The 16,812-nt window shown below is 36.1% G+C and overlaps 1 protein-coding gene across 4 annotated transcripts in view; it reads right to left on the minus strand.

Moving 5' to 3' along the window:
* The window catches only part of PTPRM (protein tyrosine phosphatase receptor type M), a 488,729-nt gene that overhangs the window by 172,937 nt on the left and 298,980 nt on the right, over nt 1–16,812 (minus strand). For all 4 annotated transcript variants that reach the window (XM_081323493.1, XM_081323492.1, XM_081323491.1 and 1 more), the window contains exon 13: nt 16,368–16,404. In XM_081323493.1, the coding sequence (XP_081179619.1) occupies nt 16,368–16,404 (37 nt within the window). The remainder of the gene's footprint in view (nt 1–16,367; nt 16,405–16,812) is intronic.

Genomic DNA, 16,812 nt, shown 5'->3' on the forward strand with positions numbered 1-16,812 from the left:
GAGCCAGCAGTGTGCTGCAGTTGCCAAAAAAGCCAACACAGTGCTAGGCTGCATTAACAGAGGGATAGAATCAAGATCATGTGAAGTACTAATACCACTTTACAATGCCTTGGTAAGGCCACACCTGGAATACTGCATCCAGTATTTTGAGACTCTAGAAAGAGTACAGAGAAGAGCAACAAAGATGATTAGGGGACTGGAGACTAAAACATATAAGGAACAGCTGCTGGAATTGGGTATGTCTAGTTTAATGAAGAGAAGGACGAGGGGTGACATGATAGCAGTGTTCTAATATCTCAGGGGCTGCCACAAAGAAGAGGGAGTCAAGCTATTCTCCAAAGCACCTGAAGGCAGGACAAGAAGCAATGGATGGAAACTAACCAAAGAGAGAAGCAACCTATAACTAAGGAGAAATTTCCTGACAGTTAGAACAATTAATTAGTGGAACAACCTGCCTCCAGAAGCTGTGAATGCTCCAACAGTGGAAGTTTTTAAGAAGAGACTGGACAGCCATTTGTCTGAAATGGTATAGGGTTTCCTGCCTGAGCAGGGGGTTGGACTAGATAACCTCCAAGGCCCCTTCCAACTATATTATTATTATTATAACAACTCATTCTTACTCCAGAACTGTATCATAGGGTCCTTCTGTATATATCCAATTTAATGGGCTCCCAACACCCCAGAGGACCCATGCCAGCCTCCTTGGCCTTTAGGCAATCCACACACCAGCAAACCCTTGGGTAGTAGTCCCAGTTTGCTTTAACACCCTCCCTATGTTCACTGCTGCTCCTTACTATTAGTAGTAAACTATAGTTCTCCCTAACTTCCAGTTTCCTATAGAGAATAGCAAAACCTACAACCCTTCTCACTCCCAGAACTCTTCAATGCCAACTGCCCAACAACTACCAACATACCACACCAGCTGCTTTGCTGCAGGGCTGCTCTTTGCTAAGTGGCTGGGATGGCTGGGCAGAGGTTTAAAGGGGAAGGGCACCATCAGCCCAGTTACTAGCTAATCTCAGGCAGCCTGCCCTCTCACAGACTGCCAGTATTAGCAATAGCCATGCCTCATTTAACATCCTTTCTTAGGATGTTTTATTGGGCTTCAAGTATCTATGTCTCTAAAGGCATCTAGATTTTTAATATCAGGAACATGACATCTGGATTTAGTCTGAGGTGTAATAACCTAGCATATTTAAATCTTTGGTTCCTATAAAAAACCCAATTATTATTATATGTAGTTAATGGCCAAAAAAGAAAAGAAGATATAACTGATAAACAGGTCCAGACAATTATACATTAAACTATCACTAGAAATAAAGGCAGATGGAGGACCAATCTTTATCAATACATTGAGCAATTGTGTGTTTGTTTGTTTTAAAGCAAAAGGTAATTGTTTTTGTTTTTCTGAGAAATTCTACAAATATTACTGTTTTTTTCTTCAGTTGGTCTGTTCAGGCCACTGATATAATTAAAATAATACATTGATTAGGTATCTAATAAAGTTATGTCATCTTATGCCTTAATGATTTCAGATCTTGTAAGAAAACTGAAAAAGTGTTGCAGTATTGGTCTATTACATTAGTTCTTCCAGTTTCAGCTAACAGTCTGCTGTTTAAATGAGAAAACTGGAAACATGCCCCAGGAGCAAACCATGTAGCATAAAAATTAGATTGAGCATGAAACAGAACATATGTTTTCCCCCCAAACCCAGAATGGATTTGGATGGGAAATGATTTGGTAGATCCCAAAAAGAAAAAAGAGACATTTTTTTATTGTTCCAAGTTTCAACCAAAATAAAGCCCTCAGGAGAAGACTGCTATATATATATTGCATCCTCCTTCCCCACAGCAATAGCACGACTGATGTTCAACCACAACAACCTGCTCAACCCTGATATTTCTGTCACTTTCCTTTCTTACCTTCCTACCTTCGTCTGCCAGACTTGGATTTTATATGTTTTTATTCCCCAAAAGAAACTTCTATGAAACAATGGCATTTTGATCTACATCTGGATCAAAATAGCCCCATTTCACTCTGTATCGGGCCCAACATCCATGTTTCACTTTAAACGTAACTGCTGAAAACAGTTGTTCCATGAAAAGAATGATTCAGGCATGAACTGTTTTACACATCCCACATTTGTAACGTGTTTTACTACACGTAGTTAATTGATGCTATCTGTCACCTCTTCAAGCAGAAAATTCATTCTAATATACAAGAGAATAAAATGTTGGAGCAAGAAAATAGCTGTATGGATGCACATATATTCTGAAAAAGCCGTTTCAGTGGAGTAGTGATTTTCTACCTGGCATCAGACATCCTACTTATGAAAGGTGGAAATTTGTTTTAAATTAGCCAAAATATTTCAGGGTGTAAATAAATATTCCAACGTGAACACTTATCTTAAATGGAAACAGTGCAATATACAAAAGCAAATACGTTATTCATTTGCTGCAAAGTAGGCCGCCTAGGCTGTGTATATGTAGAAGTGAGTTATTTTTCTATTTGGGAATATGTGGTAGTTAGGACTAAAGATAACAGTGGTTTTCTCTCTAACGGTCTCTTTTACCTCTTTTTGACACCCTCAACCTTTTTTCTCAAGCAACAGAGAGGGGACCAAGGATGCTAGTCTTTTAACCAGTATATGTGATGCTAGTCTTTTAACCAGTATATGTGGTAGTTGTTTTTTTTAGCAAACATCTCTTTAAATCAGTGTTTCTCAAACTTTTTTCCTTTGTTATTCAAAACTGCTTATCAGAAAGTCTTTTTCACATTTACCAGGAAGTCCTTATTTAAATGTCCCTATTGTCATTGGGTAATGGGTTTGTGTATAGTTAGCCAAAGAAAATACACTTTTGCCCAATTTGGGATAATTTACTCAGGCTTCATAAACTCTCCTTTAAATTATTTGGAACTTATTATATAAACTGAAAACAAAATGATTAGTGCCATGACAACTGCAGTCCTCTTTTCTTATTCTTGTTGAGGAAGGTATTCTTTATTAAAGGCATTCTTTATTAAAGCACAGACCAAGGATCACTCGGGAAAAATGAAAATTATTTGCCAGATATTGAGGATATTTGCAAAACTTTAAAACAATGACACTCTTCTTAATATTTGTTTGTTAAAAATAATGGTTTTTTAAAATGAAAAATGGGTTGATGGGTTTAATATTATTTATACATGATTCAATAAACATTCTAAAAATGTATCAATTTTAATTTTTAAAAGCAGAAATAGGCCTTGAAAGCAAAATGTTTAGGAAACACAGATATTGTTGCCAGAGTTCAATTGATAATTTGTAGATTCTTTATTAAATAGCGAACTAATAAATGTATTGCTACTATTTAAACATATAATAAATGCCTTCAAATAGGATAGAAATATATGTTTAAACATGAGGGGAAAATGTTTACATTAGCATATATCATAGTTTTAGTATTTATTAAGAAATATCTTCAGCTAGCAAGCATTTTAACACACTTTATATTTACTACTCTGTTTTGGATTGTTACTTGTGGTCTCATGTAATCTCAAAATAATACATATTGAGGTAATTCACCATTTTACATTCTCAACAAAAATGTTAATAGTTCCATAAGTCAGGAAAGACCTAAACACCTTTTTATTTTCAATAGTTCCCAATTCCCATAGGATTGGGGGAATATCATTGAATGTGTAAACGTACAAACATGTAGCTTGGAGGGGAAAAAACAATTGAAAGATGGTTGAATGGATATCATTTTGCAAAGCAATTGTGCAAAAAGTAATAGTGATGAAAGGCATCACTGCATAACATTGTCTGTGGCAAATACCATTCACTGTAAATAGAAATCAATGAACTTTTAAACCGGGATGCATTTTCATTTTTACAGAAAGGAAAGTTTCAAAAGAGATTCTGGAAAAAAATTAGCTCTGTCTATGGCCAAGAATGATCGTGATGTTACTCACATTATACTGTTATTGCATGATATAAACTATATGCTGTACATCATTGGAATCATGATGCAGCCGATACATGTTATATTGTGGATTCTTCTGGTTCTTATACTATCCTATACTTATAGTATTTACTGTACTAGACATCTTACTTTTGCTTGTAAGTCATATTTTACAGTGAAGTCTGATAGGTAAATCTAGCCAACTGCAACTAACAAATTGAATCAGTGTTAGGTCCGTGCTATTCCTATTTTATAAATACACATACTGTATTACAATAGACCTTTGCCAGCATAAGATTTTTTTAAAAAATCTTTGTAAGTCTCCAAGGTCCCTAAATATTTTTTTCCCTAAGAGTCTGACTACTAATAGTCAGGAGAATGAAACAGAATATAATGGATAATCAAATGGAAAGATAATTTCTGTTTCATTGTTTATTAGATTCTTCTTTTGTATACATTCCATCCCACTCAACATATTTCCAAGAGACACTGGGAACAAAGAAATTCAGCAACTACTTCCCCGATGTGTGAATGGTTCTTTAATTTCAATTTTGTATATGTATGTATGACAAAGACCTGATGTACATATAAGTTGCTGGAATGTCAGGCAAATGAAATTACCGTATTTACAGTATTAGGCTTTAAAGGAATTAACCCAATGTCCAAATATACAATGAAACATGCAGCCCAATTGTTTGCAACCATGAATAGGTGTTCAACTTTTCAATATCTAGCAAATGATCAATAGATGTAAGAGCTGTTATAAAAATTCTACAGTGTAATAAACCAGCGACAAGCAAAGAATTATGAAGATGTAAAGAAAACAAGTAAAAATAAAGAAAGATGGAAATGGTAAGATGATTTGTCTGTACTTGAATGTCTGACCTGTTAGTTGATCGTCACCTGCAGCAGGGGCGATGCGAATGTATGGTGTTGTAAGCTGAGTCACGATTATCGCAGCTAAGGCAAAGGAAGATTTCCAGGTCAGCATGCATGGGGGAAAAAAAAGCCAGACTGAAGCTAAGCTAGCAAGAAAAAAAATGTTCCATTTTAATTGTTTTGATTCAGGAAGGAAGGAAGGAAGGAAGGAAGGAAGGAAGGAAGGAAGGAAGGAAGGAAGGAAGTTGACAGAAGGGAGGAAGAAATAAGGGAGGAAGGAAGTTGTTAGGAATTATTTACACTAATTAATTTCTTCATGTAACTGAAAAATGTCTGGGTACACAATCATATGAATAAAGGGTAATGTGAACTGAAGTAATTGAAGTATACATGGATAAATTGGCAATATTTTTTTATTATCATAGCTGCTGAAAAAAGATATTCACAAATTTCAGTATGTCTATTGAAGAGCTAAAAGTGTAATTCATTCTTTAGTCATCTTTGTTTATCCAGTTATACAGAACCACACAGAGAACTGTAGCAAAGTAAACCACTTTCTGATGTTCTTTGTATAACTTTAAAAATGCCTCTATGTGTACTACCTTGAACTATCAGAAGAAAGGCAGAAACTAAATGACAAATAAAGTTATTCCTTCCATAATAATGTTTACAAATAAATAAATGAACCAGAAAAGGTAAATGTATATATGAAATACTGAACAGATTTTCTGGTGGCATTAATATAAACTGAACAATCCATAAATAAAATCCCTTAAAACACCAGCAGAAAGACAGTAATTACACCAAAGTTCATTAATATATGTGTATTCTTAAATTCAGTATCCTATATACATTTCTTTTAAAAAATCAATAGGTTTCCTATGTTAATAAATATTACAAACACCCTCCCACTTTGAAAACTTAGTTTTATCTTAAGTTAGAAATGTTGAATTCTACAGATACAGGTGGTCCTTGCTTAACGACTATTTGTTTAGTGACAGTTCAAAGTTATGATGTGCTGAATGGAGTTATGACCATTCCCCAAAGTTACAGTTATTGCAGCATCCCCACAGATCACAGACATGTAATCAAAATTTGAGTACTTGACAGTCCATCCACACTTATGATCACAGGGGCACTTAATCTCCCCCCACATCTATGCCCTTTTGGCTCCTTGCACTTTGTGGCCTCTGATGCCCTGGCTGAAGACCTTCACTGTCTTTTTGGGCTCGCTGCTGTCCAAATATGCCTGGTCTGGCCCTTTGCAAGGCAGCCGCTGATGGCACCAGGCTTTCTTCTCCAGATTGTGCATGGTGATTTCCTGCTGAGACCTGAGGAAGATGGCCTCACATGGCCGGCAGTTGTCTCACAAAGGGTCAGTGAGAGCATGCCTTGTCAGCAGCAGGAGCAAGAAGATGGTGAAGGTTAGCTGGGTTGGCAGAGTGCAGGTCAGCAGGGGCCTTGGAGTGCAAGGCGGCAAGGATGACTGCAGACAGGACTGAGCTGGGGAAGCTGTGGCTTTGCACTAAGTTGCTGGGCCAGACTAGGTCTTCCTGTGGCTTTGTGCTACGCTGTTGGGCTGGGCTGGGGTTACCTGGGATAACATCAGCGTCAACCACACAGCAATGCTGGACTGTCCTGGTTTCTATAGCTTTACGCCATACCACACTGCTATGGGAATTGAGGCTTCCAGGCAGGCCAAGAAACCTACGTGCTAAAGTGTGGCAAGCAATCCCACAGCCCCATGGTCTTGGGGCTGCTTGCTGCCCCACAAGCAGTATGCAGGGCAGCCAAAAGGCACAGATGGGGGAAGTAGGCAGTTGGTGAGAGTTGAAGAGAACCTAGTCCTTTTCCTTGGAAGAACCAAGGTTCTGGACTCAGAGGCACTAAACCCAAAATGGCTTGCATTGAAGTGAGTCTTCAGCTAATGGCCATTGGAATTAAGTCAATGATGGCAACAGGGAATGCCTTGATTGCCATTACTAAGCAATGTGGCAATGGGACATCATACTTTATGATGGCATTGTTTAGCGACAGACATTCCCACCCCAATTACTGTCATACGTCAAGGACTAGCTGTAATAAATAAAATGTCTAGCTGGGCTGTCAAAACTTTGGAGGGCAGACAATCCTGCAGGAAGTGGGGGAAGTAAAACAGTAGGCATGATCAGATGTTTGAAATTTTACTCTTTTTTATCAGGCATGCATGGATCACATGGATATAAAACTATCTGACTCTGATTGCCCAGGTGTACCCATCATTTTAATACGTGTGATTCCTTTGATGGATCTCCCTATCGCTATGTTCTTGAAAGATTTTTGCAAACATCAGTTTGAGATGAAAGAAGACTGATTTGGAGTTGTTATTAACAATAGGAGAAGTTTCTTTCAGTGATATGTTCTCAACATTACATATACAGTACATACAAATGCAGGCTATTTTTCAAAATTCATGTCTTTCTTAACCACTTTTCTTTGTATATTGTGTCTTCCCTTTTCCTGTATATTTTAATGTTTGTATGATGATCTCCATGGCAATTTTTCATATTTTTGATTTATAGATCATCTCTCATATAACCTCAAAAGTTCAAAACACCACTATAAATAAGATTGGTAGAAGGCATAATTTAAAAGCCACGTTTTGGTAGTAATGATTTTAGGAGAGCTATGAATCTATGAATCTGAAATTCAAATGAAGTCATTATCAATTGGGTGGTATACAAATATAAACACCACCACCACCACCACCACTACTACTATTACGATTTATTATATAGATAATAGGTTGCACTTCTGTTTAAATCTGATTGTATACTAATAGCTACAGAAAAATATTGTCTCTTTTATAAATGGAGTGACTTAAAAAGATTGAAGACATACAGTAATTGCAATGAATATTTAAAATTTCTTCATATTGAATTGTTTCTAGGCTTTTAGACATGCAATGGATAATGTATTTGATGAAGGAAAGTATAGGGATAAAGCAACTTTTAAATGTCAGATGTAGCATTTATTATATGCTATATCTGAATTCTGGCATGGCTTAAAGAAACCCCTGAAAATTAAGGGAGAATGGTTTATATAAAAACTTAAATTTATACAGAGACGTTTGATTAAAATTAGTATGTAGCAATGAATGAAGAAATGAGTTTATCCCATATGTACAGACATTAAAGTTCAATATTGCTATTTCATAATATTTTGAAATATCTCCATGTAATTCTGAAACACTGTGATGTAATGAAAATTATTGGGTTTCTTTCTACGACTGACATGGATTCTTATTACAAAACAAAGTTTGAACTATTCCAGTAACTTCAAAACTATATTTTCATTTATGGTTTTATTTCTGTCAGAAAAGTGTGACAGTGTAGCTGAAGATTTGTTATTGCTATTTCCATGAAAATCTGGCTCAGAAACAACTTAGGCTTGAAGGAACTAGGAAGCTAATGTACCTAGGAAGCTAATGTACCTGTTTTATAATATGATTTGGATTTTTTTGTTTCATTTTTATTCTTTTTATTCTTATTGCTAGCCTGAAGTGACTTTTTTGATGGATAAAGAAGATACAACATAAACAAGATAGAATATAAAAATATAAATTAGTAAATGAAATGACTGTCCATATTTCTATAAATGTAAGGTAAATACAATGTTCAGTAAGTTGTAGAAATTCAATTTACTCAAATTTCTTTTATATATGTGCAGCAATCCTAACAACAACAAAAAAGGCAGCAGCATTTCCTAAAAATGAATTTCCACATTTATACTTTTGATGATGAACCAAATGAAACTAAATTAATCCATTTAGAAACATTAAGGTAAAGGTAAAGGTTCCCCCGCACATGCGTGCTAGTCGTTTCCGACTCTAGGGGCCGGTGCTCATCTCCGTTTCAAAGCCAAAGAGCCAGCGCTTGTCCGAGGACATCTCTGTGGTCATGTGGCCAGCATGACTAGACACCAGAGGCGCACAGAACGCTGTTACCTTCCCACCATAGTGGTCCCTATGTTTCTACTTGCATTTTTACGTGCTTTCGAACTGCTAGGTTGGCAGAAGCTGGGACGAGTAACAGGCGCTCACTCTGTTACGCGGCACTCGGGATTCGACCCGCCAAACTGCTGACCTTCTGATCGACAAGCTCAGCGTTGTAACCCACTGAGCCACCGCGTCCCTTAGAAACATTACTTTCGCTTTTTTTTTTCACTTTAATGGCAATAATTTAGAGAGATAAAAAAGCATGGGTGCCTCTGCACTATCCATTATAACGCATAATGCTTCGATCCTTAGTTATCAATCTTCAGAAAATAAATTTTGGAGACTGTACAACCTGCACTTTTCTTCTCAGGAGAAATATACAAGTATGGGCAGTATCAAATACAGCTCATCAAATTCAATGAAGTCATTTATTTAAGGAGCTTCTTTTCATCTTGTTTATTTCCTTGTTCTATCCTGTTATGATATAACTGATTTCTTAAGCATGAAAGGAGACAGGTATGGCACTCTGGCATTGCAATTACTGCATATAAAAATGTATTTATATATTTAGTAAAATATCTTGTATTTGTAGAGGCACTTCAGTTATTATAATTAAATGATAATTACACTTACATTGCTGTAGATAGTAAACACCTCATTTGTGTGTTAGTGAGTTTTCTCCTAATTCTGGGACATAAATATTTTATTTCTGCAAATGTAATCTGAATTAATCAGTCTATCAAATGTCTATACACTAATGCACAGAACATGAGCAATAAATAGGGTGAATTAGAAATTCAAGTAAATGAAGGCAGAAATGAAATTATTGCTATTATGGAAATTTGGTGGGATGAAACCCACAAATGGAACATACAGCTAGAGGGATTTGAATTATTGAATTTTTTTTTAAAAGAAACAGACCAAATAAAAGAAGTGGAATTGCACTATATATAAGAAATAATTACATCTCTACAGAAATAAAGCACAACAATGACGAAAATAATTTAACGCATTTGGGTCAATATAAAAGGGGGGAAATGACATTGCCATAGGTGTATACTATAGGCCAACCAACCAAACAGAGGAAGTAGATGAACTTTTTGCTAGTCAGTTAACTAACGTATGAAGGAAGCACATCACAATACTAATGGGGGACTTTAACTACCCCGACATCAAGTGTAAGACAAACTCTGCACCACATGTAAAATCAAACAGGTTCCTGACAAATGTAGCAGAAAACTTTGTCTCCCCAAAAGTAGAAAAAGGAACTAGGGGATCAGCCATATTGGATTTAATTCTCACTAACAGAGATGAAACGACAGAAGGTGTTGAACTAAAAAGAACCTTGCAGGGGAGTGATCATGCAATAATGGAATTCAACATTGTGCAAGCACAAGCAATAGAACATAGTCAAACTAGAGTCTTGGACTTTAAGAGAGCAGATTTCAATAAACGTAGAGAAAGCTTGGGAAGGAATCCATGGATGAGAATTCTCAAGGGGAAAACAACTCAAGAAGTTTGGGAAATTTTGAAAAGTGAGATGATAAAAGCCCAGTCTAGCACAATACCAACAGAGAAGAAAAATAACAGCTCTCAAAAGAAACCAGCATGGCTGCATAAAGAACTCTCAGATAAATTGAAAGATGAAAAGGACAAGTATAAAAAGTGGAAAGTGGGGCACATAACTAAGGCTATCAATAAATAGCCCAAACCTGCAAAGTTGAAGTGAGAAAAACTAAGGCTCAAAATGAACTAAGACTTATGACAAAAGTCAGAAATAACAAAAAAAGCTTCTTTCAACAGGAAAGAAACAAGAAAAAAGTCAAGGAAGCAATTGATCCATTAGTGAGAGAAAGTGGCAAGAAGATGACAGGCAAGAGGGAGAAAGCAGAAATACTTTTTTTGCATCCATCTTTACACAAAGGGAAAAAACAGTCCAACCTATCAAAAACAGTACTGTAAAAAACAGATTAGTAACATAAGTTAAAATATGCAAGAAAATGGTAAACGAGCACCTGTCCACCCTAGATGAGTTCAAATCACCAGGACCAGATGGATTACATCCCAAGGTTCTGAAGGAACTGGCAGATGTGACTTAAGAACCACTGAACTATATCTTTCAAAGATCCTGGAGCACCAGGAAACTACCAGAAGACTGGAAGAGAACTGATGTAGTTTCCATCTTCAAAAAAGGAAAAAAAAATAGATCCAGGAAACTACAGACCTATCAACTTGACCTCAATCCTTGGGGAGATTCTGGAAAAGATAATCAAGCAACCAATCAGTGAACACCTAGAGGCAAACAAAGTCATAACCAAAAGCCAAATATGGGTTTGTCAAAAACAGATCATGCCAGACAAATCTTATTGCATTCTTTGACCAGGTGACAAAATTAGTGGACCAGAGGAATTTACTTGGACTTCAGTAAGGCATTTGATAAAGTAGAACACAACCTACTACTCGATAAGATAGAAAATGTGGGTTAGACAGCATCACCACCAGATGGAGACGTAGCTGGCTGTCCAGCCATACTCAGCGTGTGGTCCTCAATGGAACTGCATCTACATGGAGGGAAGTATGCAGTGGGTGACCCAAGAGTGTTTTAGGCCCAGTACTCTTCAACATCTTCATCAATGATTTAGATGATGGGATAGATAGGGAACTTATCAAATTTGCAGATGTCACCAAGCTGGGAGGAATAGCCAACACCTCAGAAGACAGGCTTAATATACAGAAGGATCTGACAGACTTGAAGATTGGGAGCTAACAAAATGAAATTCAATGGTGAAAAAAGTACGGTTCTACATTTAGGCAAGAAAAAACAAATGTACAGGTACAGTATAGGTGGTACCTTGCTCAACAGTAGTTAACTGTGAGAGGGATCTTGGACTCCTAGTGGACAATCACTTAAATATGAGCCAACAGTGTGCTGCAGCTTCCAAAAAAGCCAACACAGTGCTAGGCTACATTAACAGAGGGATAGAATCAAGATCACGTGAAGTGTTAATACCACTTTACAATGCCTTGGTAAGGCCACACTTGGAATACTGCATCCAGTTTTGGTCACTACGATGTAAAAAAGATGTTGAGACTGTCTCTATAGAAAGAGTGCAGAGAAGAGCAACAAAGATGATCATGGGACTGGAGGCTAATACATATAAAGAACAGTTGCTGGAATTGGGTCTAATTTAATGAAAAGAATGTCAGGGAAATTAATGCTTCCCTATCAGAGGGCGATGGACCGTAGTTCATACGACACATGGTAAACATCAGGTAAAAAATAAACAAAACCGAGGCATATTTTACTGTATATAAAACTTTAATTGGAAAGCAAAAGAAAAGCTCCTAGCTGACTACATCTTCTCATCAGACAGAATACAAAGTAAAAGTGAGAAAACTTTTTCTAGACATGCGCACTTAGTAGGACAAAACAGAGTAAAACCATAACATGGCTGGACATGTGACATTCACTATGGTTACATGATAAGATAGTAACACAGGTGCAGAGAGCAGGGGAAAATGTACAAACAGAAATGAACAAAGCTGGCAAAACTACAAAAAATGCAGTGACATCCCCTTCTTTTGTCAGCGACGCAGATCTCAGATAAGGCACATCTTGTTACGCAGATACTCATGCTGAGCTGTAGGAAGTGGTTTGTTCAGCATATCAGCAATCTGGTCATATGAAGGCACATACTGCAATTTAACAAAACCTTGTTTAACCACTTGTCTTATATTTTGGTAATGGTGTCTAGACCTGGAACCTGTAAAGTGATTCTCAGATATATAAACCACAGATTCGTTGTCTTCCATGGTTACATGATAAGATAGTAACACAGGTGCAGAGAGCAGGGGAAAATGTACAGACAGAAATGAACAAAGCTGGCAAAACTACAAAAACACGCAGTGACAAAGAAGGACTAGGGGTGACATGATAACAGAGTTCCAGTATCTCAGGGTTGCCACAAAGAAGAGGGAGTCAAGCTATTCTCCAAAGCACCAGAAGGCAGTACAAGAAGCAATGGGTGGAAACTAATCAAGGAGAGAAGCAACCTAGAACTAAGAAGAAATTTCCTGACAGTTAGAACAATTAGTCAATGGAGCAACTTGCTTCCACAAGTTGTGAATGCTCCAAAACTGGAAGTTTTTAAGAAGAGATTGGACAACCATTTGTCTGAAATGTTATGGTTTCCTGCCTAAGCAGGAGGTTGGACTAGAAGACCTCCAAGGTCGCTTCCAACTCTATTCTATTCTATTCTATTCTATTCTATTCTATTCTATTCTATTCTATTCTATTCTATTCTATTCTATTCTATTCTATTCTATTCTATTCTATTCTATTCTATTCTATTCTCATTTTAACAAAACTCAACAAAAGCATTAATGGCATGTTGATCTTATACAATGAACAGGACTGTGCCTTGATTCCCAGAACTATCAAATATAGAAGACAAAAGGGCTCTCGTTTCTTTTTTGCCCAATCTCATGTAGAAAAAAAGAGTTTCCTGGCCATGGACATAATCAATTGATGCAATATTTTTGTGTAATTATGGCATGAATACCTAAAGTTGCAGAACTAAAAGTAACCTTTGATCAATAACTCTAACCCTAAATCAGTGATGGCGAAACTTTTAGAGACCAAGTGCCCAAACTGCAACCCAAAACCCACTTATTTATTGCTGGGTGCCAGGTGGGCGTGGCCTACTGGGTGGGTGTGGCTGTGGTGGTCATGGAAGATTGGGTGGGTGTGGCCAAGGTGGGTGTGGTCACCTCAATGTTGCTCGTGGGGAGGGACACCTGTGGAGGGCAGCTGGTTGAAGAGAGACAGTTGCCACCTCCGAGGCATGGCGCTGGTGCCCACAGGGAGGGCTCTGAGTGCCGCCTCTGGCACCTGTGCCATAGGTTCGCCACCACTGCCCTAAATCATTTGGTAGGTGGGGAAAAAGCATGAGACAGCCAAAAAAAAGTGAACACAACTGACTAGTGCACAAAACTCACTTGGCAAGCAAAAAACTTTTTGGCAAGCAAGAAAGGGACAAGAAACAATACAAATCAAATGCTACCTGAAAAGATATTTTTCAAGCTAACTTGGTTACTTATCTTTAATATTTCTGCTACCAACATTATATTTTTAATAAAACCGTAATATACCTATACAAAAGCAGAATAATATGACGTGCAAGAAACAAACACAAGGATTTATTTAGCAAGTAAGAAATATGTGAATATTAATATCCTACATATAAATGAATCTTAATAATACATAAAAAACCCATTTAGTATAGTGTTAAAGGCACTATGCTAGAAACAGGGAGACAGTGAATTCTAATCGTACTTTAGGCACAAGCTGGCTTGTTTACTTTGGGCCAGTCAGGTGTAGGAAGGAGGCAATGGCAAACCTCATTCAAAAATCCTGCCAAGAAACTGCAGGGACTTGTTCTTGCTACTTAAAGGTGCACATACACACAAATACCACCAACAGCTAAATATAACTAGAATTTTATATACAGGTACTCCTCGCCTAGCAACCACAACTGGAACTGGCAACTTGAATGCTAAGCAGCGTAATCACTAAGTGAAAATCGAGAATTACTGTACTATTTATCAAAAACTATTATTCAAATGTAATTCTATCTAGGTTAGTTAGATAATATAACTATCCTATCTTCACTGCAGTCAGCTTGCCATAAGCAAATAAAACCACCTTTCAAAATTCAGCTGGAAAAGACATATTAAATGAAGTTTCTTGGAGAAGTCTCATGTTGTCCCAGTTTTTTTGTTTATAAACACTCTTTCCAGAAAACATGCTTCTGTTTCCCTTGCAGAATTAAGTTATGGTCAGAATCTTTATTACCAGGATATAGTAAAAAATAAATATTACTACTGAGATTTATGTAAAAAAATATGCTTGTACTGTAACACAAAAATTATATTTAGATCTGGTGTTACTGCACCTCCATATGTCAAATGCCTATTCAGATTATTTGTATTGTGAAAATTTATCACAAGGATTAAAAACACAAAATATTTTAAATAATTTGCCAACTATAATAATATAATTTCTGAAGAATTACTTTGAATCTTATGAGATTTCAGTCAATTTCATATATGTAAGCGATGTCTGAGGTCAGGGGACACCTTTTACTGGTATATACATTACAATCACCACAGGGCAAGAAATAGATATCACGTGGGGCTAGTCTTCATTCAAAAACATGCTAAAACAGTTCTTGCCCTAATTATTGCCATTCTGGAAGGGAATTGCCAAACAAGTACTGCACATTGCACCTCAGTCCTATACTCCTGAGAACTCTACAGACTTTTCAAAAGTTTTACAAAATACTTACAAGGGTGCTTTTATAACATATAGTGAACTAGCATATATGTTTTAAATGAAAGCTGAATCTTATCTTTTCTCTTTTGCTAAGAGGCTACTTTGATATTATTTGTTGCTAGGGTAACAATTTCAGTGCAGAAAAGACTTCTTGTTTTTGATAAGCACAGGAATAAAAAAGTTCAGCTACCAAAAGATTAAACAATTGGCAGAATAACTTCTAAATAAAAAACAGATGACAATTGTTAATATTTCATCCATTTACAGTAAATTGAACTAAATTATTCTTCTTGATTAATTATTTAACTCTGGAGTTAAACAAACTCCCACTTGATTAGGAATAATATATGGAAGAAACTTCATTATTGTTCATTACCATCAGCTGTGTTCTACGTGCTAACCATTATATGGATTATATAATCATGAAGAATACTCAAAATCAATTAATTGCCTATCTTGCTCTACAAAAATGGTAACAGCCATATAATCATGCCAAAATAATATATGCTATAATGATAGATAAAATAAGTAGCACTAGTGTCAGCAACGTTGTTTGAGATGTGCTAAGAATGTTAAAAGAAAGAAGAAAATTGCATGTACAACAATTCATATCTTGGGCTTTCTGATCCCATTTATCCTAAGAGCATTTCTCTGGAAATGCTTGAAAATCCAACTTTCAATTTTGGAGCATGAATCAACAAAAATTCTTTGCAACTCAGTATAAGGAATTATTTTAAAAAGTGTTCATAAAGCTTTGCAAGTCTTTCCCTAAATTGTTTGTTGGAATTATAGTTCTATAGATCTATTTTTTTTACAAAATGTTCCAGATGATGTGGATTAGTCTGTTTTCTAATACAGAGCCTAGCTTTTCTAGCATTTGACCAAACCTGTCAAAAATTAATTTTCAAATTTAAATCGTTATGTTATTATTTTATTGCTGTTGTTGAAACAATAATATTCCTAGCATCCTAGATATATGTGTTATCCATTTATCATACATAATGCTTAACGTTAGGCAAACAGTAGCATCAGAAAGCCACAAATGGAGTGGAAAAAACCAAATACATGTATTGTAAGACCATGGCTTCTATATTAAATGAACTGAACATTTATTTCCCTTTCTTATACATTTAAGTACTCTGTACTTTATGTATTATCAAGAAAGGATGTTGTAAGTCTATTTAACAATATATAAATAATCTAAATCTAGAAGAACTGCACAATAGGAGCATACCTTTTGTAGCCACTCTGACACAGTCAATTTTTGTTTCCTATAGCAGATAAAAAAGAAATAATTATTTGTTGCAGAAAATAACAAAATGTTTATTTTTGGGTGCATGTCTCAAACAACTGTTATGCTCAAAAAACTGTGACAATTTTATTTAATATCCTCGTGCTTAACAATTGCCTGTTCTAGTTTACTTCATTTCCCTGTTAAAGTTAAATGAATGAAAATGTACTTGGACATGTTACATCAATACTTCACTTAACATTAAAGTAGAACGTGAATGAAGCATTAGCCATTATACTTTTTTCCCCTTTTGACAATATATTGACCTTGCGATATTTTATTTTCTTTATAGTCAGTTATATAGTTCAAGGCAACATACCATACAATGTAAGGGAAACAAACAAAAATCAATGATATCTCACATTTCTGCACTATCAAAGCATTGTAA

Source organism: Vipera berus (genome assembly GCF_964194415.1).
Source record: "Vipera berus genome assembly, chromosome: 3".
Classification (NCBI taxonomy): Eukaryota; Metazoa; Chordata; class Lepidosauria; order Squamata; family Viperidae; genus Vipera; species Vipera berus.